The sequence below is a fragment of the Pseudophryne corroboree genome, chromosome 6 (assembly GCF_028390025.1).
Source record: "Pseudophryne corroboree isolate aPseCor3 chromosome 6, aPseCor3.hap2, whole genome shotgun sequence".
NCBI classification, from domain to species: domain Eukaryota; kingdom Metazoa; phylum Chordata; class Amphibia; order Anura; family Myobatrachidae; genus Pseudophryne; species Pseudophryne corroboree.
Window position 1 is genome coordinate 676,388,432 of NC_086449.1, and position 27,735 is coordinate 676,416,166.

Below are 27,735 nucleotides of genomic sequence, written 5' to 3' on the forward strand. Positions count from 1 at the left end.
TATCACTGTGCACCGTCTATGATGTACTGTACATCACTGTGCACCGTCTATGATGTATATCACTGTGCTCCGTCTATGATGTACTGTATATCACTGTGCACTGTCTATGATGTATATCACTGTGTTCCGTCTATGATGTACTGTACATCACTGTGCACCATCTGTGATGTACCTCACTGTGCACCGTCTATGAAGTATATCACTGTGCACCATCTATAAAGTACATCACTGTGCACCGTCTATGAAGTATAGCACTGTGCTCCATCTATGATGTACTGTATATCACTGGGCACACTGTGCACCGTATATGAAGTATATCACTGTGCACCGTCTATGATGTATATCACTGTGCTCCGTCTATGATGTACTGTATATCACTGTGCACCGTCTATGATGTATATCACTGTGCTCTGTCTATGAAGTATATCACTGTACACCATCTATGATGTATATCACTGTGCACAGTCTATGATGTATATCACTGTGCACCATCTATGATGTATATCACTGTGCACAATCTATGATGTATATCACTGTGCACTGTTTATGATGTATAGCACTGTGCACCGCCTATGATGTATATCACTGTTAACCGTCTATGATGTATATCCCTGTTCACGTCTATGATGTAGATCACTGTTCACGTCTATGATGTATATCACTGTTTACCGTATATGATGTATATCACTGTGCACCGTCTATGATGTATAGCACTCTGCACCTTCTGTGATGTAGAGCACTATTTATTTACAGTTTCTTATATAGCACAGCATATTCCATTGCACTTTACAATTGGAACAACAATGATAAGACAAACTGTGTAATAACAGACAGACATAGAGGTAGGAAGACCCTGCTCGCAAGTTTACAATCTATAGGGAATGAGGATAGACACTATCTATATATAGCATAGCGGTCCCTGTGATGTATATCACTGTGCACTGTCTATGATGTATAGCACTATGCGTCTCCTATGATGTAGAGCACTATGCATCTCCTGTGATGTACATCACTGTGCACTGTCCATGATGTATAGCACTATTCGTCTCCTATGATGTATAGCACTATGCGTCTCCTATGATGTAGAGCACTATGCGCTTCCTGTGATGTACATCACTGTGCACTGTCTATGATGTATAGCACTATGCGTCTCCTTTGATGTATAGCACTATGCGTCTCCTATGATGTAGAGCACTATGCGCCTCCTGTGATGTACATCACTGTGCACTGTCTATGATGTATAGCACTATGCGTCTCCTATGATGTAGAGCACTATGCACCTCCTGTGATGTACATCACTGTGCACTGTCCATCATGTATAGCACTATTGGTCGACAGTAAGTAGGTCGACAGGGTTTGTGGGTCAACAGGTCAAAAGTCGACATGAGTTTTTCACATTTTTTTTCTTTTTTTTCTTTATCATACTTAACGAAACACGCGGACTACGATTGGGAATAGTAACCTGTGCCGAGCGCAGCAGTAGCAGAGCGAGGCACCTTGCCCGAAGCGCGAGCCATGCGAGGGGACACGTTGCACTAATTGGTTTTCCCGGTCACTGTACGGAGAAAATGACACCAGAAAAACATCAAAACTCATGTCGACCTAGACAATGTCGACCTAAAGTCCCTGTCGACCTAGCATCCCTGTCGACCTACTTACTGTCGACCAATAGTGGTCAACCCAAACATTGTCGACCTACTTACTGTCGACCTTACTTACCACACCCAACAAAACTGTGTAATAGCAGACTGTCATAGTAGGTAGAAAAGCCCTGCTCTTAAAGCTTACAATCTATATTGAAATAGGCATTGAGACACAAGGATAAGTGTTATCTATTGCACAATGGCCCACCAGATTGCAAAGGTTCTTGGTGGGCTGAATGAAATGGTCACACAACAATGTTGGCCTGGAGACAGGAAGATGGGAAAGTGAAGAAAGAGAAAATATATTAGGCTATGTGTGGACTGTACAGTGGGGATGTAATTAGATAGGAAAGTTTATGAAGATTATGTGAGCGGTTCTGGAGTTTGCATGAGGTGAATTTTCAGGGAACGCTTGAAGGTTTGGAGACTAGAGGAGAGTCTTATTGTGTGTGGGAGGGCATTCCACAGAGGATCCAGTCATGTGACCGGCGCTCATGATCCCGGCGGTCACCATGCTGATGCCGGGATCCCGCCCACTTACCAGCCCAACAGTCGGCATGCTGACTGACAGGGACTATTCCCACTCGTGGGTGTCCACGAGACCCATAGAGTGGGAATAGAACCTGTGACGAACGCAGCGAGCCACCGAGCCCGCAAGGGTTTTTGTTGTGCTTGGCCCCCCGCCAGCATTCTGCTGCCGGTATCCCTGGGTCTGTATGCTGATCGCCCGGATCCCTAGTGCCGGTATCCCAGCCCCAATCCTTCCACAGAGTTGGTGCAGCCTGAAGAAAGTCCTGCAATTGTGAATAGGAGTGAATAATGAGTGTGGATGAGAGATGTTGATCTTGTGAAGAGGTCATGTTATAGGTGATATTCTGAGATAACCGAACAGATGTAAGTTGGTGTAGTTTGGTTAATGGCCTTGTGTGTGAGTAATTTTTTTTATTGAATACAGTAGAATACAGGTAACCAATGGAGGGACTAACAGATTTTATCCACAGACGAACATCTAGTGAGGAAGGTTATCCTTGCAGCTGCATTCAGAATGGAGTGTAGTTGTGAGAGTCTCTTTTTGGTAAAACCAGTAAGAAGACTATTGCAATATTCAATGCGGGAGATAGTGAGAGCATGGAATAGAGTCTTTGCAGTGTCTTGTGTAATCCATGGGTATTTTGGATATGTTTTTTAGATGCATGTAGCATGATTTTGATACAGATTGAATGTGGGGAACAGAATAAAGGCAGCAACCTTGTGGGGTAGGATTGATTGTTGAGTTCTCAACTGCATTAAGTTGACATTGTGACTATTAGTCACCATGCAGACAGTACGTTACCATAGGGTTAACGGTAAGGGTAGGGTTAGGGCTCTAACACTTTAATAACGCCGTGAAACCTGTCAACACGTGCAATGTCGATATTATGACCATGACAAGATTGTACATGTCACATGTCGACATTCTGGTGTTGTTGTTACATACAACACCACTTAGTGCCATCCTGGTGACTTCATGTAATAGTACGATATAAAGATTTGATAGCAATTCATAGTGATCGCAAAAATGCGCTATAGCGCGTTTTTTACCCCAAAATGAGGACCGGGGACTCACTTTTTATTAATGGGAGTGACCCCGGGGACGTGCTCCGTTGGGATTGACTCTCTGGCACTTGATTGGTCACTAGCTGACTTTCTGCCCTGACGTTATTGGTCAGACATGCAGGCACACTGGACACATGTGTCAGGTGGCTGCTGCTGAGCGGGAAGACCGCGGTGCCGGCCAGAGAGAGTAACATGCTCACGCTGAGAGGAGTGGGGGAGCCGGCATAGTCATGCCGTCGACCACGGGAAGCAGCAGCGCGGCGCTCCAGGGCCGGGTGCAAGAGCTGGTGGATAACAATGCCGTCATGGCTGGCTGCACTAGTCCATGGTGGGGGGGGGGGGGGTCCGTGACGCGAGAGCCGGGGTCTGTGTCAGAGCCGGAGCCGCCGCCGGGTGACATCACCCGGCAGAGTGATGAAGGTTACCGGACCCACCTTCGTGGGATAGATCCCTGCACAAAGCTGGCAGTGCAGAGGTATTTGAGCTGGGGACTGAGGACGCTTGAGGATGCAGGTAGGGTGCAGGGATACTGGGGAAGGGGTGTGAGTGTGCGGTGCTGGAGCAAGTGTGCGGGGCCATACAGAAACTGAACAGCAGCAGGCTAATGCTCCCTTCACAGTGTCTGCCCCTACTCCAGCCCAGTGTCCCCCCACCATTACTGACCCTGCCAGCAGAGTGTTTCACCCTTCCCTCCCTAACCAGTCCACTGTGCCATCTCAATGCCCTCCCATCTAGAACCCCCCAATCAGTCCAGACACACTGATCCCCCCCAACCCAGTGTCACACCTCTATCTCACTGCCCCCTTCCCATGCTGCTTAGTGCCTCCCCATTCATAGTGTCCCCCAATACAGCCCAGTGTCCCCCACCATCTCATGAACTCCCTCATCCCAATGTCTCCCCTCTTCCCTCCCCCAACCTGCCCCATCTCACTGCCCCTCAGCAAGAACCCCACCAGCCAGTCCCATTAGGGTGCCCCATCATTCAGTCCTCCTTCTACTGCCTAGTGATCCCACATGCCACCACCATCTCTCTGCCCCCTTTCCATCCAGACCAGTGCTTTACCTGGTGCAATGTATTATGCAATGTTCCCTGTCTGGCGCGAAGTGTATAATGTGCTCTGTCTGGGGCTAAATGTATAATGTGCTCTGCCTGGCGCAATGTGTATAACATGCGCTACCTAGTGCAATGTGTGTAATGTTCTTTCCTTTGTGCAATTTGTATAATGTGCTCTACATGGTGCAATTTGTATAATGTGCTCTGCCTGGCGCAATGTGTATAACATGCACTACCTAGTGCAATGTGTATAATGTTCTTTCCTTTGTGCAATTTGTATAATGTGCTCTACATGGTGCAATTTGTATAATGTGCTCTGCCTGGCGCAATGTGCATAATGTGCTCTACATGGCCTCAATTTGTATAATGTGCTCTGCCTGGTGCAATGTGTATAATGTGCTTTACGTGGTGCAATGTGTATAATGTGTTCTGCCTGGCGCAAAGTGTATAATGTGCTCTGCCTGGTGCAATGTGTATAATGTGCTTTACCTGGTGCAATGCGTATAATATGCTTTACCTGGTGCAATGTTTATAATGTGCTCTGCCTGGTGCAATGTGTACAATGTGCTCTGCCTGGTGCAATGTGTATAATGTGCTCTACCTGATGTAATGTGTATAATGTGCTCTGCCTGGTGCAATGTGTATAATGTGCTCTGCCTGGTGCAATGTGTATAATGTGCTCTGCCTGGCACAATGTGTATAATGTGCTCAGCCTGGCGCAATGTGTACAATGTGCACTGCCTGGTGCAATGTGATAATGTGCTCTGCCTGGTGCAGTGTGTACAATGTGCTTTGCCTGGTGCTATGTGTATAATGTGCTCTGCCTGGCACAATGTGTATAAGTTCTCTACCTGGCGCAAAGTGTAGAACGTGCTCTGTCTGCCACAATATGTATAACGTGTTCTACCTGGCGCAGTGTGTATAGGAGGTTCTACCTAGTACAATGTGTGTAAGCGGCACTACTGTGTGGAGTAATGGTAATTGGCACTATTATTGGCCACTCCCCTTCCATATGTAGCCACGCCCCCCAAAAAATTCTGCACTGGCCATGCTTTACGATATGAGAGGGGGAGCACCAATTCACTTTCTGCTGAAGGGTGCCACACTTTTGTAATGGCCAAATCAAGTCTGTGGGGTATATTTTACTAAGGTCCCGATTTTGACCGAGATGACGTTTTTTCTTCAAAGTGTCATCTCTGGAATTTACTAAGCAAAAATCTCGGCAGTGATGAGGGCATTCGTAATATTTTGGAAGTCCTAGGAAAAAATGACGAATCAATACACCATCGGTCAAATACGCCTGCAATTTGGTAGAAATCGGTCATTTACTAAAAAGTGCAAATCACAAACACTGCCGACAATAGCCAAACACTGCCGTGCTAAAATACAAATCGTGAAAAAGTGCTAAAAAAAACAGACCTGCTTTTTTTCCCCGTGTTTGGATAGGCATGCACGGATCCATGAGATCCGTGCATGTTTTTCAGTGGGAAGGGGTGGGAATTTGTTATTTTTATTTAAAAAAAAATGCGTGGGGTCCCCCCTCCTAAGCCAAACCAGCCTCGGCTCTTTGAGCCGGCCCTGGTTGTAAAAATATGGGGGGAAAAATGTCAGAGGTTCCCCCATATTTAAACAACCAGCACCGGGCTCTGCGCCTGGTCCTGGTTCCAAAAATACGGGGGACAAAAAGCGTAGGGGTCCCCCGTATTTCTGAAACCAGCACCGGGCTCCACTAGCCAGATACATAATGCCACAGCCGGGGGACACTTTTATATAGGTCCCGGCGGCCCTGGCATTACATAACTAACTAGTCACCCCTGGCCGAGGTACCCTGGAGGAGTGGTGACCCCTTAAATCAAGGGGTCCCCCCCCTCCAGCCACCAGTACTACAAGTCCCAGCAAGCCTCCCCCCCTGATACTTAAATAGTAGGTTGGACAGCCCCATGTTATCCTCTGACGAAACCGCACTTTTACATTGGCGGAGAAACGCGTAAGGACCGGGGCTTACTTCAGATCAGTGTCCCTCCTGTTATCAGCGGCTTACGAGCAAGCAATATCCCTTGGTGCCGTTTCCGTCTGCATGCTGGTCGACTGTGGTGACTCTCCGGTACACCTCGCCAAAGGTGTTTCCCTGCAACTGTGACTGAGATCTGCAACGGGGGCCGTCCACGGATACCTAAAGGATATACTCCTGGCTGTGAGTATAAAGTGGACATTTGCAATCATGGCCCATCAGCACAGTGGGAATGAATGAAAAGGTCTATTTGACACAGATACCGGAGTATAAGCACTTGAAATTCTTGGCCGTTCAGCTACATTAATTAACGGAGTGGGAAGCTGGTGCTATTAGATATATAAGGAGACCTATTAACAAGTACAAAACGTCTACAGCTGTTAAAAACAACAGGCAACAAAGTGTTCCTATATTAGACGGTACACCGTTCAGGACTCTTTAACTATTAATAAAATTGTACCAACTACAAATCTGGACATAAGAATAACGTCCAGGTATCCGCTGCAGCAGGGGGCATTTTTATTGATTTTTATTTATTGATTTTTTATTTATATGTGTATATGAGTTTATATTTATATTTATTTGTATTAATTAGTATATATGTGTGTTATTTTATATATATAATAAATTTGAGCTAAATAGCTATATGCGCTCTCTGATAATTAATTGTTATCTTCCGTAATACGTTTTTATGTGGATAGGTCAGTACTGTCCGGTTGAGAGCAGCATAAGTTCAATCCATATGATCCATATTGTATAAATTAGGTGGTTTTGACGCGCTGGAATTATTTGTTTCTTGTTTTTGTGGTTTTTACTGGTGTGTTTCCAGCAGCGGTTGTAAAATATTGTGCATTTAGAAATGTCTAATTTTAAAAGTGTGACAGATAGACTATTAAGGAGACAGAGGTTGATGGCAGATAATACTATTCAAAATGAAGTTGTGAACACGGATACACCAGAAATGGGCAAGTTATTTTTCGAACTAGAAACTTTATTAAAAACAGAAACTCGCCACTGGTGGGATCAGGTGACACTTACAAAATATCTAGATACAAAAGTGATTCCACGGGGTCTACGTATTCACAAGTCATGTTCATTTAAAGATGACCCTGACTTGACGAAACAATGGAATGATATACTGGATTCCTGTTCATTTTCTCTTATTAGACTTTTAATTAAGTATAGGGAAGAAAAAGTACATAAACTTTCCAGAGAAATTGAAAAGATACAGGAACAGCTTAAACCTTTTGAGACCAATAAGGATTTTGTTGAACGTGATGGGTTGCTAAATATAGAGATTACAGATTTCGAACGATCACTTATTGCTTTCAAAAGGAAAAAACTAGAAAGAGACAATAGAGATTACAACTCGGACCAAGTGAGAACATATAATAGGAAATTTAGGGATGGTGGTTATGAGAGAGAAGGTTATCAAATTAGAAGGAAGGATTATGATGCAAATTTGATTAACAACAAGCATTTCAATACAAATAAAAATAAAAATAGGAGAACGAGTACTTCATCTACATACGATCGATATGAAGTAAAAACAGCCAGTTATGGGGGGGCATTAGGGTATGAGGTTAAACAACAGGAAAGAGGAAAAGGATATAACAAGGAAGGGAATTTTATTCAGGATAGGAGGAGAGGGTCTTTTGAAAGTAGAGGAGCCAGACCCAAAGAACCTTATAGGATGGAGGGTGAATATAGGGTTGAACAGAAATCTAGAAAGGATTTTTTAGGAGTAGGAAGGGGTCATTTAGAAGTACAGAACAGATTTCAACCATTGCACCCAAATACCCCCAAAAGGTCGAGACCAGAAGAACAAGAGGATGTAGAGGAGGAATTAAGACACAACACCAAAAGCGGAAGGCTAGGGTGAGAAATAAGGGAATTTTTAATCTATCATCCAGAGTACTGAGCGAACATGAAAAAGCTGTAATTTCCAAAGGTCTCAAGTTTGCACCATCGGTTAAACCCGATATTTTTGAGCTCTTTGTGGCTCTTAATAGGTACACTAGGGATTTGTGTCGCAAGAGATACTTTATTAATAAATCTTTAAAACAACATGATATTGAAGGTATACCAATCATATTGAACGATGAGGACAATAAAGGATTGGAAATTCTGAACTCATTATTAATGGAGAATGACTACGTTGAACAAAATAGCGAGAGAAGTATGAAAAAGGTTTATGATATCACAGATAGTTTGTACGAGGAGGTTGGGGCTAATAAAGCATTTAAAAAGAAGTCAGAATTCTATCCTGTTCAACATAAAAGTTCTTACATTGAGACCTTTTATACATCAACACTGAATGATTTTCGCTCATTATGTAATAAGAGAAAAGCAGTTGGAAAGGGTGATAATTTGAATATTAATGAAAGACGAGCACTCAAAGCACTAAAAGATGATCATACCATCATCATCAAAAGTGCTGACAAAGGGGGAGGGGTGGTGTTACAAGACAAGGTAGTGTATTATGAAGAAGCATTGAGACAATTGGGTAATGAAAAATTCTACTCTAGACTCCCCTCTAACCCCACAGCCATATATGTTCAGGCATTTAAATCTTTTCTACAACAAGCCCTAACCGAGGGAGCAATTTCTAAGGATGAATATTCCTTTCTTTTTATTCCTTATCCGGTCATTCCTACTTATTATCATCTCCCCAAAATTCATAAGTCTTTGGTAGCACCCCCGGGGCGTCCTATTATATCTGGTGTAGGGTCCCTCACGTCTAATTTGTCGGCATTCGTGGATTCCTTTTTACAACCCCACGTCGTCGAGTTGCAGTCATACATTAGGGACACCAATCACTTTCTGCATCTAGTGAGTGGTATCGAGTGGCGGGAGAGTTATGTACTCCTGACATGTGATGTCGAGTCACTTTACACCAATATCCCCCATCAAGGAGGGATAGAAGCCTGTCGCCACTTTCTGGAAACTATCAATGGACTGTCTCCTGGGCGACGTGGGTTTGTATTGGAATCCATGAATTTTATTTTATCTCACAATTATTTTTTGTTTAATTCACAGTTTTATCTTCAAGTGCACGGTACCGCCATGGGCACGAGGTTCGCGCCGAGCTTTGCCAACTTGTATATGGGGCTCTTTGAGGAGGAATATATTTGGGGGGGCCCCTTCGGCGCGAATCTGGTGCTCTATGGTCGGTACATTGATGATCTGTTTATTATTTGGGATGGGGTTTCTAGTGTGTCTTCTTTTCTTTCATATCTTAATTCTAACACATTTGGGCTTAAATTCAGTCACTCTTGTCACCCTACCCACATTAACTTTTTGGATATTGCTCTCTCGGTTAGGGATAATAAGTTGGTCACCCAAACCTATAGAAAGGAGGTGGATTGCAGCAGCTTTTTAAATTACGGCAGTTGCCACCACCGCAAATGGAAGGACAATATACCCATGGGACAATATCTTAGGATGAAGCGTAACTGTACCGATGAATGTACATTTTATGAACAGTCCGATCTCCTTACATGTGCGTTTTTAGACCAGGGATATCCGAAGAAATTACTGGCGGATTCCCTTGAGAGGGCGTCCATCAGAGAAAGGAGTTCTCTCCTTCTTACGACTAAAAATTCAGTAGTACAGAAAACGGGTCCGGACAATAATCAGATTATGCCTTTTATAACAAAATATAATATATGTGCTGAGGATGTTAGGAAAATTATAAAGAAAAATTTTGGACTCTTGAAATTAGATAAGGTTCTTAATCCATGTTTGGGGGATTCAGCTAGGGTGGTGTTTCAGAAGGCTAAGAACCTAAAGAATCACTTGTCTCCAAGTTTCTTTCAAGATAACACACAATCAGTGGTCAAGAAAACCTGGTTAAATCAAAGTGTAGGCTGTTTTAGATGTGGTAAGATCAACTGTATCACTTGTAAATTTATAATACATAGAAGTATCTCATTTAAATCAACAACACTAGGATTGGAATTTGCAATTGAGAAATTTATTAATTGTCAGCAGACATATGTCGTCTATTTAATAAGCTGCATATGTGGAAAACAATATGTGGGGAGGACAGTTAGGAGTCTTAATACAAGGTTCTTAGAACATAGACGGAATGTCCTCAAGAAGAATCCTCACCACAGTGTGTCAAGACATGTAACCTATCAACATGATGGCAATGTAGAGTCACTGAAGGTGCAAGGTATTGAGTCTGTGGCCCCCACCTCCAGGGGAGGCGACAGGTTCAATAAATTGTGCACAAGGGAGGCATTTTGGATTTTCAACTTGGGCACTTTGGTGCCCGAAGGTTTGAATGAGAATATGGAGATTAATAATATTAGATGATATTCAAGTGCCCATAGGACCTTTTTCTTGTTTTTTCCACCTCTCCATCACTATCCTTTCCCTCCTTTTCTGTTTTTTCCTGTTTTTTATGTATTTATATATACACGATAAACAGTGATAATAATAATATTTTCATGGATTATGGAATTTCCAATCTTGTGAGTTGTTGGTTCCCATTTGTACTTTGAAAAGTATAGTATATTTGGAACTACAGTTTGCAATAAAACCCTTTGAAGAGTTTGCAGGATGCATTTAATGTACTTTCTATTATTACACAGAATCAGAATTATGCACTCATCATAAAGTATGGGAGCACGTAACTAATAAATATATACACATAAATAATAATGAAGGAGACAACTAAAAATATTAATACAAAATATAAATAATGAAAAATATATAAAAAACATAATGTTTAAAATCAATATTATATGTGGGGATGGGTTGGAGTTGAACTCGGGACCCTGTGAATGCTAATGCGGGACATTAAACCACTGGGCTAAAGTGGATGTCATATAAGTAGAACGGAATTTTTGTAGATTTGATACTGATATATGTAGATAGTGCATGTATGCCATCACCTCTGTTCTCTGATCATTTAGATAGAAATATTTTATTGTTTATACAATAAAAGTAATTTTTAGGTTATGAATATATTGCTATATACTTAATCCACCTTTTGTTATTGTATGATTAGATTAGGATAATTTATGGGTCATTATGAGATTGAATTTTGATTTTGCACATGTGAGAGTAATTCAGGTGTGACAATCAAAGAATTGGATCATGATTGGTCCCCTGATACTTAAATAGTAGGTTGGACAGCCCCATGTTATCCTCTGACGAAACCGCACTTTTACATTGGCGGAGAAACGCGTAAGGACCGGGGCTTACTTCAGATCAGTGTCCCTCCTGTTATCAGCGGCTTACGAGCAAGCAATATCCCTTGGTGCCGTTTCCGTCTGCATGCTGGTCGACTGTGGTGACTCTCCGGTACACCTCGCCAAAGGTGTTTCCCTGCAACTGTGACTGAGATCTGCAACGGGGGCCGTCCACGGATACCTAAAGGATATACTCCTGGCTGTGAGTATAAAGTGGACATTTGCAATCATGGCCCATCAGCACAGTGGGAATGAATGAAAAGGTCTATTTGACACAGATACCGGAGTATAAGCACTTGAAATTCTTGGCCGTTCAGCTACATTAATTAACGGAGTGGGAAGCTGGTGCTATTAGATATATAAGGAGACCTATTAACAAGTACAAAACGTCTACAGCTGTTAAAAACAACAGGCAACAAAGTGTTCCTATATTAGACGGTACACCGTTCAGGACTCTTTAACTATTAATAAAATTGTACCAACTACAAATCTGGACATAAGAATAACGTCCAGGTATCCGCTGCAGCAGGGGGCATTTTTATTGATTTTTATTTATTGATTTTTTATTTATATGTGTATATGAGTTTATATTTATATTTATTTGTATTAATTAGTATATATGTGTGTTATTTTATATATATAATAAATTTGAGCTAAATAGCTATATGCGCTCTCTGATAATTAATTGTTATCTTCCGTAATACGTTTTTATGTGGATAGGTCAGTACTGTCCGGTTGAGAGCAGCATAAGTTCAATCCATATGATCCATATTGTATAAATTAGGTGGTTTTGACGCGCTGGAATTATTTGTTTCTTATTTGCTAGCTGTTTGCATATTAGAAGTAAACATACCACTCTTTACAGCCAGCTAGGCTCTGAATTTTATTGACAAAGCTTAATACAAATTTATTTAACTTTAAGAATTCCAGTCCTTGGAGGGAGTTACTTTACAGACGTTAATCTTTCTTGTACTATCTGATGACGCTTATTAAGTAGAATGCTCTTTGCCCAGGCAATAAAAGAGTATTGTGTTGGATTTTTTTTTGTCTGCTAGGAACCTCAGGAAAAGTATAAACCTCATAGGATCTCATTTTTTATTTTTTTTCGCCTTCTAGACACACTGAGCTGTGGATATGTCCTTCCTATTCAACTGGATCTCCAGTGGGTTCAGCAGCGTGCTTCAGTTTTTAGGTAAGCGTGGAAGAAAAAATATTTTAAAGCAGTCAGCTGACGTTGCTGACTGTACATCAGTTGTCATTAGTTCACTGCTTTACATTATGAGACTCAGCTGTTCTATTAACATTTCTCATACTTTGCTTAAATATGTAGTATACTGAAAACGTATTGAACATGTTAACTTTTTGTTTACATGGTCTCCACTTTATGGGAAACCTTAAACTAAAACAAAGTATTCTTGTATGTGAAACTTTTTTATATCGCTTTACAAAAGTTAGTTCTAAAAGTAGCATTTTAATACATTGTTCGTGCACAAAAGCAATTCTGCTTTGCACTTCTAAATTTGTGTCTTCTTGGAGAGTCCTCCTCAGTGGCGGAACTAGCGAGCGGTGGGCCCAGGTGCGACAAAATGCTTTGGGCCCCACCCCCACACACATCCCATCCAAGTCCACCCCCTCACCCCTGGAGAGGATCTGGTGAGGGGGACCTGCTCAGGGCCAGAGAAATGGATACCTAGCAACAGTGCCGTAACTAGACATTTTAGCACTGTGTGCAAGAAACGGCATCGGAGCCCCACCCCTGCATGCAAAACAGGGGCAGTGCGCGCCGTAGGCGCGCGCAAAAATACATAGTGGCATGGCTTCGTGGGGAAGGGGTGTGGCACAATATAATACCAATTCATAAAACGGTGCACAGTAGTCTCCATTCTTCAAATTACGCCGCACAGTAGCACCACTACACCAGGTAGAGACCCTTTTACACCTTACAGCGGACAGATTCCTCTTTTCTACACATAACGGCAGACAGCGTGCACTTTTTACACATAACGGCAGACAGCGTCCCCCTTTTTACACATAACGGCAGACAGCGTGCCCTTGCTAAACATAGCGGCAGACAGCGTCCCCTTTTTACACATTACGGCAGACAGCGTACACTTTTTACACATAACGGCAGACAGCGTCCCCTTTTTACACATTACGGCAGACATCGTGCCCTTGTTACACATTACGGCAGACAGCGTCCCCCTTTTTACACATTACGGCAGGCAGATTCCCCCTTTTTACACATAGCGGCAGGCAGATTCCCCATTTTTACACATAGCGGCAGGCAGTCCCCCCTTTTTACACATTGCGGCAGGCAGATTCCCCCTTTTTACACATAGCGGCAGGCAGAATCCCCAGTTTTACACATTGTGGCAGGCAGTCCCCCCTTTTTACACATTAAGGCAAGCAGATTCGCCATTTTTACACATTGCGACAGGCAGATTCCCCAGTTTTACACATTGCGGCAGGCAGTCCCCCTTTTTACACATTAGACAGACAGACAGACAGAAAGAAAGAAAGAAAGAAAGAAAGAAAGAAAGAAAGAAAGAAAGAAAGAAAGAAAGAAAGAAAGAAAGAGAAGAATTATACTTACCCTCTCCGCTGGCTCAGGCTCCTCGGTGCAGCTTCTGGTCACGATTCCCGGGCTGGAGAGAAGGAGGAGGAGGGAGGTGAAGGAGGGAGCCGCAGCAGCGCTTTGTTACTGGTGGAGGCGCTGCTGCTGCTGCCCCTCTGCTTCACTATAGGCCAGTGATTTTCAACCTTTTTCAATTCGCGGCACACCGCACAAGATCTGAAAATTGCCAAGGCACACCACGGAAAAACAACACACACACGGGGAAATAAAACAAACATTTATTGGTCCCCAAGGGGGAAAAAACACACACATTGTCCCCAACAGTATTTAAAATAATGCACTGGCCCCCACAGTAATTGAACACACTGTCTGCCACAGTAATCCCACACATTGCCACCTATAATAATGCCACCACACACACACTGTCCGCCTGTAGTAATAATGCCACCACACACACTATCCCCCTGTAGTAATAATGCCACCACACACACAATGTCCCCCTGTAATAATGCCACCACACACACACTGTCCCCCTGTAGTAATAATGCCACCACACACACACTGTCCCCCTGTAGTAATAATGCCAAACACACACACACACACACACACACACACACACACACACACACACACACACACACACACACACACAATGTCCCACTGTAATAATGCTACCACACACAATGTCCCCCTGTAATAATGCCACCACATACACACTGTCCCCCTGTAGTAGTAATAATGCCACCACACACACACTGTCCCCCTGTAATAATGCCACCACACACACACTGTCCCCCTGTAATAATGCCACCACACACACACTGTCCCCCTGTAATAATGCCACCACACACACACTGTCCCCCTGTAATAATGCCACCACACACACACTGTCCCCCTGTAATAATGCCACCACACACACACTGTCCCCCTGTAATAATGCCACCACACACACACTGTCCCCCATAGTAAAAAAGCACACACACTGTCCCCCATAGTAAAAAAGCACTGGCTCTATAGTAAAAAGAAAAGCATTGGCCCAAACCTTTTAAAGTCCTTTTCACCCTCAGCGGTAAGAGCGGTAAGAGAGGGAGGAGCGGAGCAGCACGGGCGGGATGGCGACGTGGTGTTTGTGACCTATGAGTCACACCACATCATAAGGGTCACAGGCCGGGCCGCAGAAGAGCTGCCTCTGCAACCCGATAGTGATACTATAAGTGTATTGTATCACTATTATGCAGCTCAGGCAGCTCTTCCACAGTCACGTCATGCAGTGAAGACGGCAGCAGCCAGGACCGGAGCAGCAAGTCTCTCTGACTGCGGCGGCACATATGACAACCGCTGGCGGCACACCAGTGTGCCGCGGCACAGCGGTTGAAAAACACTGCTATAGGCTGTTCTCGGAAGACAGCCTATAGTGAAGCAGAATGGCAGCAGCAGCAGCGCCTCCACCAGTAACAAAGCGCTGCTGCGGCTCCCTCCTCCACCTCCCTCCTCCTCCTTCCCCCGTCCGTGCCGCTGCTCCTCTCCGGGCGGCTGTGCGCTGCGGGCAGCGGTTGCCCGCAGCGCACAGCGGCATGTAATGAGTCAGTTTGACTCATTACATGCTTGGGCCCCTGGACAGAGGCGGGCCCCAGTGCAGCGCACTGCCGGTAGTTCCGCCTCTGGTCCTCCTGTTTCCTGTTGGGCCTACACTTGACTACAGTCTAGTGAATAGCTTATGGCATACTTGCCTACCCTCCCGGAATGGCCGGTAGGCTCCCGAAAATCGGGTGTCCCTCCCGGCCCCCCGGAAAGGTGGGCAAGCCTCCCGCTTTCCCCCTCGGCCGCCCGCAGCAGAGAACAAGTGGGCCGCCCCCTGCTATGCAGCGTCTCGTTTCTCGGCACAGCGCAGCGGGGGGTGGAGTCACGATGACGCGACCCTGATGAAACGCCCCCGGACCGCCCATCCTGCTGCCGGCCACGCCTCCGTACTGCCCGTCCTGCTGCCGGCCACGCCCCCATACACCTACAACGCTGCCTCCTCCCGCAGGAGGAGGCAGCAAAGTAGGTAAGTATGGCTTATGGAAAGGTACAGAAGCACTAGCGTTTCTATAATGGGTGCAGTGTGTGCGGTGCCCACGGGCCCGAGTCCAGAGGGGGCCCACACCGCACACACTGCACCCATTTTCTAAATACTCACCCCTCCGGAGTCCCGCGGCGACGTCCATGGCGGTATTAAATTGAGTTCTGCGCATGCGCAGTAGAGAAATCTCAGGGAAAATGGCCGCCGCGCTCTACTGCTCAGACTCTCAGCACTGCTGACAGAGAGGAGGGGGCCCGAACGGAGGAGGCTGCACCCGGGCCTCCTCCTCTCTTAAAGCGCCCCTGTACAGAAGGGCTTTAGTCAGAACATGATGTGAGACACAAAGATGACTCTACGAAATATACACTATTCTGTCTTTTAGGACATAAAAAAAGATTTCCATTTACATTCGAGTAAATTGTAGAACAGTATCTAAAACAAGAACAAATTGCATAATAATGTGGATTTCTTCTGTAATAATTACAACTTGTAACTATATCATTTAATAAAAATAAAACATTTATATTGGGTGGTCACTGTGTAATGGTTAGCATCACTCCCTCACAGCACTGAGGTCATGGGTTTGAGTCCCACGATGGCTATGTGTGGAGTTTGTATTTTCTCCTTGTGCTTGCGTCGGTTTCCTCCCACACTGCAAAAATATACTGGTAGGTAAATTGGCTCACAAAATTATCCCTAATATGAATGTGTGTGTACATGTGGTAAGGATTATAGATTGTAAACTCCACTGGGCAAGGACTAGGCTCTTTAATTCTGGACACATATTAATTACACAGGTTCTGTGGCTGGCTGACTTCAAGACTCCATTTCACCTGGTTTTAATCAGCCACAGAACCTGTATAATTAATGTGTCCAGAATTAAAGGGATGAGGTGGCAACACTAGCAAGGGGTGGTCTTCAGGTTGCCGGCGGCCGGGGTCCCGGCGACCAGCATACCGGCGCCGGAAACCCGACCGCCGGCATACCGACATCTTTTTTCTCCCTCTTGGGGGTCCACGCCCCCCCTGGAGGGAGAATAGATAGCGTGGCGCGCGCAGCGAGCCCGCAAGGGGCTCATTTGCGCTCGCCCAGCTGTCGGTATGCCAGCGGTTGGGATTCCGGCGCCAGTATACTGGTCGCCGGGACCACGACCGCCGGCAAACCATACTACACCCCTAGCAAGGACTCATGTGAATGGCCAAATATGCTCTGTAAAGCGCTGCAGAATATGTGTGTGCTATATAAATAGCTTGTAATAAATAAAAAAACAGGGTTAGAATAGAAAGCCCACTAGAGTACCTCATATTTCACAGGTCACACAACAAAGTTTGTATATTCTCCCCATGTGTGTGTGGGCTCTATCAAGGTTCTCTAGTTTCCTTCCACAATCCAAAACATACGTATTTTAATTGGGTTCTGCCAAAATATTAACCCTACTTCAGTGGCATATCTACAGTGGGTGCAAGAGGTCCACATCACATACCCTGGCTCCTGTGTTCAATGCTTACCCGTCTGGAGTCCCGCAACGGCAGTGACAACACTACACAAATGACCAGTAAAATGGTGCAGTGACCATTTTTCTGGTGATTTTTGCATGCACAGTAGAAAAATCACTGGGAACATTGTGCAGGCACCATGTTTCCAGTGTGTGTGTGTGTGTGTGTGTGTGTGTGTGTGCGTGTGTACTGTAAATTTGGTAGATATGCTGTGGGATATGTCTTCAAAATATTTGTGCACTATATAACTAATTGGGCTACTATAACCCAGCAATAGCACAGACGCCTAGTAGTTTGGACAAGTGTGACAATATTTATTTTACCAGGAGTTATGATTGTTAATTATACAGGGTAAAATCACTAGATGGATCTTGGCTTTGGGTGACTGGTCTGGACTCATCTTTGTATACTGGTGACCAGATAGGGTTCAGTATTGTACAGTATACATCACTAGATTGGTCGCAGCTTTGTATACTGGACATGAAATCTGCCTCTGCCTTTGTGATGTATGTTGGTTTGGATAAGCATGCTTCCATTTGCTAGTGTGAGGAGCAGCAGCTGTTGAACAGTTTTTTGTCTTCTGAGCACAGGCGTCAGAAAGGGGGGAACGAGATGGAGGTGTGTGTTAGTGCGGATCGCTTACTCCCGGATGCCGCCGGCGACTCCTCCTGTAAAATCAATGTGCTGCTGCTTCCTGCTATGCCCCATGTCCTCCTAGCCGGCTCTTCACTGATGCATTACTGGGAGGGAGGCGTGGCCATGCTGGGCCTGCTGGGACATCCCCGCCTCCTCCCAGTAATGCATCAGTGAAGAGTTGGCTAGGAGGACATGGGGCATAGCAGGCACCGGCTACACATTGATTTTACACATACTTGCCTACCTGACCCTCTCCATGAGGGAGAAAATGCTCTGTTCCTGGACTTTCCTGGTAATGTATGATTGCTATCACCTGTGGTGAGCTAGGTAATTGATAAGAAAGGTGTTTCACCGCAGGTGATGGCAATCATACATTACCTGGAAAGTCCAGGAACAGAGCATTTTCTCCCTCATGGAGAGGGTCAGGTAGGCAAGTATGATTTTACAGCCCCGGAGGTAAGCGCCACTCACCCGCTCTGGGGGGTGGGGAGGTTTGGGGGGGAGCGCCTTTACCAGGCCCGAACCTCAAAACATTCCAGTGCCCCTGCTTCTGAGCACATGCACATGATACACAGATGATAGTTAGGCACATAATACAAAAAAATACAATAAAACACTTTCAAGGTGGGATGCATCAAGCATCCTACCACTCATCACAAGCATAGCTGTATGCTTGAAAAATAATCACATCATGTGAACCTAGAACTCTGGATTTATGACCCGGGAGTCCTACTGCACTTGCGTCAGATGCACATTACAAAAAGAAGCCCATAGGCTTCTGTCAGGCAAAGCCATCTACAGATATACATTATTCAGAATGAAAGAGTACTTGTATAAAGTGATATTGGGTAGCGGGTGGGTTTGCTGCATGAGGGACCCTGTCTTTATTGCACATACATAGTAGCAGCTTGGTATTGCGCACATAGTTTTTCCACAAAGAATGTCCAAGCCTGGGGCCTAATTCACCCCCTAGCCACCTATGTGAAAACATCCTTTCCTTTCCTATTCTACTTTTCCGGTCATAAGTTTGGTACATGCAGTTCTGTACAGCCACAGGTACATGCTTCACTTTCTGTGCATGTGCGGAACAAAATCGCACAAGATACCCTAGGCAAACAGGTGTATGTACAGCTCCTAGCAGCCCCAATGTATGGTGCAGCAGTGTGGTCACTGCAGCTTGTGGGCGCAGGTTTTAGGGGATTTTGAACTTAGGTACCCAAGGCCTGGGGTAGAACAGAGGCATCGATTATGGCATTTGGTTGTTATCACTATCTGAATTATTGTAAGTTATTTTCTCTATTACCAGCTCATGCAATTGATTGCAGTATTGTGAAATTGTAATACTTAAATTGCCATTTGGATTTTTTTATAAAACAATTGTTTGGAACTTTCAAAAGCGCATCTCTAGGAAATCATCATAAACCTTCCAGATGAAATAATATGTGCTTCTTTATTCTTTGTTTCCATCTCAGTCGATTTTATGTCTTATACTAACAATTCCACTGCTCTGCATTCCGAGCCAAAGGCACGCTAATATTTGAGCCACATTGGGGTAAATTTACTAAAGTGGGAGTTTTTTTTTTACAAATGGTGATGTTGGTCATAGCAACCAATCAGATTCTACTTAACATTTATCTAGCTGCTTCTAGAAGATAGATAGAATTTGGTTGCTATGGGCAACATCAGTTCTAAAAAAACCTCCCACCTTAGTAAATTTACCCCATAGTCTTTGAATGCACAAAGCTAAAGCGTTTTATGAAAATGAGATTGTGTGAAAGGGTTGGGATTGAAATGCTGATGGTCAGGACACCAAGCGCGGCATCTTGATGTTCAGTATCCCTGTTGTAATTACAGGAGTACTTTACCAGCTCAGTCAGGATCACTTCTGAGCTCTTTGAATCATGTAGGCACATACTGAAAAGCTCTCTGTGGTATAACTTGTTTATATATTGAAACTGTAACGGATCATAATACAAACTGATAGTCAAAACAGTATATCTGTGCATGAGCTGCCATCATGCATGCTCCATCTCTCTCCTTCATGCAACCTTCAGAATATATACAACAGCTCCATCTGCTGTCCCTCCTGTGTAACACATCAAGTCTGAATCTATTGAATGTTGTTTCTCAACAATCCCAACAGGTGGAAGGTAAGTATACTTACCTCCCCCAGTGGCCCCCTAACACTCACTTTTAGCAGCCTAAACCTATCCCTCCCCACCCCGCAGCCTAACTCTAAGCCTCCCTGGGGGTTTCTAAATCTAACTTCACCCTCCCTGCAGCTTAGACCTAACCCCCCTCTTCCCACAGTCTAAACCTAAAACTCCCCTCCACGGCTTACCTGTCTGTCAGCTCTGCAGTCAATCGTTCAGGATCCTGGCTGTCAGGACTCTGACTCGGAATGCCGGCGTGGTGATCCCAGACAGGATGCCAGTGCCGGCATTCCGAGCAGTGTGAAATGATAGTCTGGAAATAAAGACATTCCTGTTGCTATTAGTAATGTGTTTTTAAGCTTGCATCCCAACTAAGTAGTGCTTTACTTGGAGTCCATGCTATATTCATGGTTACAAAAGAAATAGTGTATACTAAAATTAGACCGCCTGCCTCGATGCTTAATAAAAAAACACAAGCAATGTTGAATGTAATAATTTTGGGAAGTAATTTGTAAAACTATACTTTATTCACAGTTTTAAATGTTGCACAAGGCTTCCCTTTCCTAACTGCATTTCGCCTAGCCTCAGGGATAAGGCACGGCTTTTGTTTCACAATATTATGTTCAAAGTCGTGCATCCTGATAGGGAAGAGAACATGTCCTTGTTCTGTTGTACCATCCGCCACTTTGCTCTGTGGACTAGCTAGGTTCTATGGAAACCAGGGATTTCTCCTTTTTTTTACCCTTCCGTACTCAACAACCCTGGAACCAAATCCTCATCACCATGGTTTCAAAAGATTTACATTATATATCTGCTATTTCTTCCTCTTCCTGTCCTATCAGACCTTGTAGTTCACAGAACCAACTGCCTCATAGGGCCCTTGACAATGAGCAAAGAGCTTACTCTCTTGGGTCGGCACTAAAACCAGAACCTTATCCCTGGCTGGAAGTATCATAACTATTCTTCTGACCTTGCACTTCTTCTAAGTGTTGGCACACCAAAAGGCTTATCACCCCAATTTCTCATTACTTTGAGAAACAAATTGAACGATGTTCGAACACTTTGGAAATGTGGGATGCTTTAAAAGGGTTGCTAGATAGCAATATTCACAAATTTATTCCCACGGGCAGTAAGCGAAGGAGTACCAAACTCAAAGAAGGTCAAGGTCAAGGCAGAAATCGATAAAAAGAAGCTTGCTTTTAAAGCATTTAAATCTAATGGAAAGGAGGATTCATTCCAGTACTACAAGGAATGCAATAAAAGAAGCAAAAAAGCAATAAGAGCAGCTAAAATTGAAAACGAAAAGCAAATCGCTATAGAGAGTAAAACCAATCCAAAAGTTTTTTAAGTACATAAACAGTAAAAGGTTAAAAAGAGAGAACATAGGTCCTATAAAAGATGAATTTGGAGTATTGATAAATGATGACGAATCAAAAGCGGAAATACTAAACAAATTTTTTTCATCCGTGTTCACCAGAGAAGAACTGATGGTGGAAGTAGTGCATAGGGATAGTGACAGTAATGATTTGTGGTTAGATACTTGTTTAAGTGTAGAAGTAGTCAGGGAGAGATTATGCAAAATAAAGCTTAATAAATCACCTGGCCCGGATGGACTTCACCGGAGGGCTCTTATGGAGTTTAGGTCACAGCTAGCAAGACCCCTAAACTTGATTTTCAATTGTCCAGTTAGATCAGGCATGGTACCGAAGGATTGGCGTATAGATGAGGTAGTGCAATTATTTAAAAAGGGATCCAAAAATTATCCGGGTAACTACAGATCGGTTAGTTTGACATCTATAGTCGGGAAAATATTGGAAGGAATTCTAAGGGATAACATACAGGAGTATCTGCAGACCAATAAAATTATTAGCAAGAACCAGCATGGGTTTGTGAGGGACAGATCTTGTCAAACTAACTTAGTTAACTTCTGCAAGGAAGTGAGCAACAATCTTGACCAGGGAAAAGCAGTGGATGTTGTCTACTTAGATTTTGCAAAAGCTTTCGATACAGTGCCTCACAGGAGACTAATCATCAAATTAAAGGAGCTTAGACTAGGAAAAACTGTTTGTACATAGATAAGTAACCGGCTGGATAACAGGGTACAGCGAGCAGTGGTCAATGGGAAGTCCTCAAGCTGGACACCAGTAGTCAGCGGAATACCCAGAGCCGGATTAAGAGGGGGGTCCCGGGGATAAGTACCCCGGTCCCCCTTTTTTCAAAGGGCCCCCCGTCGCCGCCGCAGATCGGAACAGAGATCCGATCTGCGGTATTGCCCTGCGCTCCCGGGAGCCACACGCAGCGACAGGGCAGCTCAGCGATAGCCGTCCCTGGCGCCTCTGGCTCCCGGCGGTGGCTCCACTGCCTGTGATGGCCAGCCGGTCACATTTGCCCTTGGTCAGGCTGGCTCACTATGCCTGCGGCCGACTTGATCCACGCGTCTGCTCCCGGGTTCTTAACGCAAACCAGAAAATGTGATATTCCGCAGCCTGCTGGAGCGGGTGGCAGTGTCTTACCTCTATTAGCTGTTGCTGTACACTGTCACTTGTTGAAGTGTATAGTACGAGTGACAGTGTACCGCAACAGCAAATAGCGGGAAGACACTGTTACTGAGTTCCCTCTCCCTCTGCTCAAGTCCGGAGACGCACTGGATGGTAGTCGGACGGACCCCGGACGCAGGGACAGGCACACGCACCTCCGGCTCCCGAGATCCTGGAAGAGCCACAGCCGCACGCTGGAATAATAGGATAATAGGGCAGGTGGAACCGGCATAATAAGAGCACCGCGGAGGAAACTTGGTGCGCAGCCTGGATGAGATAGATCTGTCTGCGCTGACGGTAAGGGGCCAGTGCTGCTGTGGATGAATGGGAGCTGCCTGTAGCCGTGCTATCTCCCCATCATTCTCTGACAATTCTCTATTTGTCCTGTCACTGTCTCTGGATTGCATGCACAGGCTGCATGTACATACGTGTAGGGTTACACAGGAGCTGTGTACCTGTTCTGCACGTTATTCCACAGCTGGTGGCCTGAGCTATTGGGGGCATTATGGCTTTATTCCTGCAAATATACAGCATGAGTACATTTCTGTGTTAAAATTGCAATGTAATGACCGTCAATTTATGTACACGAGAGATGTAATAATGATGTCCTTGCATATATGTACGTGTGCAATTGTTACATATGTGTATGTAGTGAGATATATATATATATATATATATTTATTTATTTTTTAGCTTTATTGACTGCTGTCTGGTTAATGTTTAAATGCATGTTTCAGTCTTCCCTGCCATGGCCCTTCCTTTATTCCTGTGTCCTATATGTGAGGCAGTATGCATGTTATCTGTGTCTGCAGGCTGGTCCCCCTCCTCTTTGTATGACAGCCGCCGTTGAAAACTCCTGAGATTTCACCTTTTTACTCTTAATATTATAAAAGTCACATTGCATTATAATAGCTGCTATAATTTTCTGCATATCAGATATTACTGCGACAGAACCTTCTACTGTATGCATTGCATGAGCAGTGCTTGCATGCCTTGGAGCCAGAGACAATAAAGTTGATGGCATAGTAACCAGGCATTTGTATTATGCCCTGGGGTCAGAGGTCTGCTGTTAGAACAGGTTATTATTACTATGCAATTTTTGTGGTTCTTGTCCTTTTTATACTACCAACACATTTATGCTAACCCACCATTTCCTCTTCTCATCTAGCATTTCCTACAGCATGCTATCCCTTATTGTAAGTGGCTGCCATGTTCATTCTTGTCTAATGTGCATATGCACTTCCCGCTATTTGCTGTAGCGGTACACTGTCAGTTGTTGAAGTGTATAGTACGGGTGACAGTGTACCACAACAGCAAATAGCGGACAGACACTGTTAATAAGTTCCCTCTCCCTCTGCTCAAGTCGGGAGACACACTGGATGTTAGTCGCCTGAAGCTGAACAGCAAATACACTACCTTCCCTGATTGGCAGCAGGCAGCAACTGCTATAAGGACCTCTCCTTACTGCTATTTGAGAGAAGCTGTCTCCTGGCACTTCTGACTGCTCTTTTGCTGTCTGTCTCTCCGCTACTCTCATGCAGTCTGTCTCTCTATGCTGCTCTCTTGCGGTCTGTCTCTGCTACTCTATTGCTCTCTGTCTCTATCTGCCCCTATGTTGCTGTGTCTGCTGCTCTCTTGCTGTTTGTCTCTCTGCTGCTCTATTGCTATCTTGGCTGCTCTGTCTATTGCTGTTGTTGCTGTTCTCTATGTAAAGCGCAACGGAATTTGCTGCACTATACAATAAACTGTTTATAATAATAATAATAATAATAATAATAATAATAATAATAATAGCATAGGGCTGGTGAGTTACTATGTTGTGACAGATGGTGGGCGCCTCAGCCCCTGCATATTCGGACGCATGGATGTATACCAGGGAGGTGCATTGAAGCAGCATTCCCATAGAGATGCAAAAACAACTGCAGCAAAAGTCACATGGAAGCTGCAAGTTTGTCCAACTCAGAATCAGGCCCTATGAGAAGGAATCTTTGATAATCCCCACCCCCCTCAACAGATCCCGCCCCTTTTAGGGCTGCTTCCATGAATTTCCCGGGCTGGTTTTCCATCCCAATCCGCCCCTGATAGAAGGACAGCTGAGCGACGGCTCAGCTGTCCAATAGTGTGAGGAACAGCAGCCTGCGGCTCAGTCATTGGCTGGGCGCGCAGGCTGCAGGGAAGGAGGAGGGAGGAGTCGGACTGCCGCCCGTGGACTCCGTGGAGGCAGCAGCAAGCCCAGCACCCATTCTCAGCCAGCTCAGGGGGCTCTTTGGCTACCTGTACCTGTGCAAAAGCACATAAAAAAACATAGGGCTGCATTACAATATGTTCTGGGTTTTATATATATATATATATATATATATATATATGAATATATATACGTGTTGTGTATATATATATATATATATATATGTATGTATTATAGACATATTTATCATAGGCGTGCGCACGGGGGGGGGGGTGCCTGGTGCACACAGGCACCCCTTAATGTCCAGCACCCCCCTCACACACGACTGTAGGTGACTCATTGCCAAGCGTGCAGTTCTATTCCTGACTGTGACTACACTGTACGCCCGCACACGCTCTACGCCCGGCAGCACTGACAGCCCGCTCTCTACGGCCGTCCGCCCGCACAGACTTCCTGCGCGCAGAGACATCCCGCTACCTACGCCCGCCCACACCCGCTCTCTACACCCGCGTCCATCATCCACCCGACCCTTCCCTCTCTACACTCGCCCTCTATGCTCGGTCAGCAGGCCCGGCGACAGACATGCCGCTGCAGGGGCGGTAGAGGGAACTGCCACAGGTAGACATGATGGCATCCCGCCTCAACAAAAAGCTACAGAGGTATTGCGCCAGGTCAAGAGACCCTCAGGCGATAGCTGTAGACGCACTAGTGACACCGTGGGTGTTCCAGTCGGTTTATGTATTTCCTCCCCTTCCTCTCATACCCAAGGTGCTGAGAATCATAAGAAAAAGAGGAGTGAGAACAATACTCATTGTTCCGAATTGGCCAAGAAGGACTTGGTATCCAGATCTGCAAGAAATGCTCACAGAGGACCCATGGCCTCTGCCTCTAAGACAGGACTTGTTGCAACAGGGGCCCTGTCTGTTCCAAGACTTACCGCGGCTGCGTTTGACGGCATGGCGGTTGAACGCCGGATCCTAGCAGAAAAAGGCATTCCGGATGAGGTTATTCCTACGCTGATAAAGGCTAGGAAGGACGTGACGGCTAAACATTATCACCGTATATGGCGAAAATATGTTGCTTGGTGTGAGGCCAGGAATTCCCCTACGGAGGAATTCCAGCTGGTCCGTTTCCTTCACTTCCTACAGTCGGGAGTGACTTTGGGCCTAAAATTGGGTTCCATTAAGGTCCAGATTTCGGCCCTATCCATTTTCTTTCAAAAAGAACTGGCTTCTCTACCTGAAGTTCAGATGTTTGTAAAGGGAGTGCTGCATATTCAGCCCCCTTTTGTGCCTCCAGTGGTACCTTGGGATCTTAACGTGGTGTTGAGTTTCCTGAAGTCACACTGGTTTGAGCCACTTCAAACCGTGGAGTTAAAATTTCTCACGTGGAAGGTGGTCATGCTATTAGCCTTGGCTTCAGCTAGGCGTGTGTCAGAATTAGCGGCTTTGTCACATAAAAGCCCCTATCTGGTTTTCCATATGGACAGGGCAGAATTGCGGACCCGTCCACAATTTCTGCCAAAAGTGGTGTCATCTTTTCATATGAACCAACCTATTGTGGTGCCTGTGGCTACTCGTGACTTGGAGGATTCCGAGTTACTAGATGTGGTCAGGGCTTTGAAGGTTTATGTAGCCAGAACAGCTAGAGTCAGGAAAACTGAGTCGCTGTTTATCCTGTAAGCATCCAACAAGCTGGGTGCTCCTGCTTCAAAGCAAACTATTGCTCGCTGGATCTGTAACACGATTCAGCAGGCTCATTCTGCGGATGGATTGCCGCTACCAAAATCAGTAAAAGCCCACTCCACAAGGAAGGTGGGCTCTTCTTGGGCGGCGGCCCGAGGGGTCTCGGCATTACAGCTTTGCCGAGCAGCTACTTGGTCAGGTTCAAACACTTTTGCAAAGTTTTACAAGTTTGATACCCTGGCTGAGGAGGACCTTGTGTTTGCTCATTCGGTGCTGCAGAGTCATCCGCTCTCTCCCGCCCGTTTGGGAGCTTTGGTATAATCCCCATGGTCCTTACGGAGTCCCCAGCATCCACTAGGACGTTAGAGAAAATAAGATTTTACTTACCGGTAAATCTATTTCTCTGACGTCCTAGTGGATGCTGGGGACTCCGAAAGGACCATGGGGAATAGCGGCTCCGCAGGAGACTGGGCACAAAAGTAAAAGCTTTAGGACTACCTGGTGTGCACTGGCTCCTCCCCCTATGACCCTCCTCCAAGCCTCAGTTAGATTTTTTTTTGTGCCCGAACGAGAAGGGTGCATACTAAGGGGCTCTCCTGAGCTGCTTAGAGTAAAAGTTTAAAGTAGGTTTTTTATTTTCAGTGAGACCTGCTGGCAACAGGCTCACTGCACCGAGGGACTAAGGGGAGAAGAAGCGAACTCACCTGCGTGCAGAGTGGATTGGGCTTCTTAGGCTACTGGACATTAGCTCCAGAGGGACGATCACAGGCCCAGCCATGGATGGGTCCCAGAGCCGCGCCGCCGGCCCCCTTACAGAGCCAGAAGACTGAAGAGGTCCGGAAAATCGGCGGCAGAAGACGTCCTGTCTTCAATAAGGTAGCGCACAGCACCGCAGCTGTGC

The 27,735-nt window shown here is 45.1% G+C and overlaps 1 protein-coding gene across 1 annotated transcript in view; it reads left to right on the top strand.

The window, feature by feature from the left end:
- Positions 1–27,735, top strand: part of SAR1B (secretion associated Ras related GTPase 1B) — a 347,786-nt gene that overhangs the window by 141,406 nt on the left and 178,645 nt on the right. The window contains exon 2 of the mRNA XM_063928269.1: positions 12,622–12,697. Coding sequence (XP_063784339.1) covers positions 12,640–12,697 — 58 coding nt within the window. The 5' untranslated portion in view covers positions 12,622–12,639. The remainder of the gene's footprint in view (positions 1–12,621; positions 12,698–27,735) is intronic.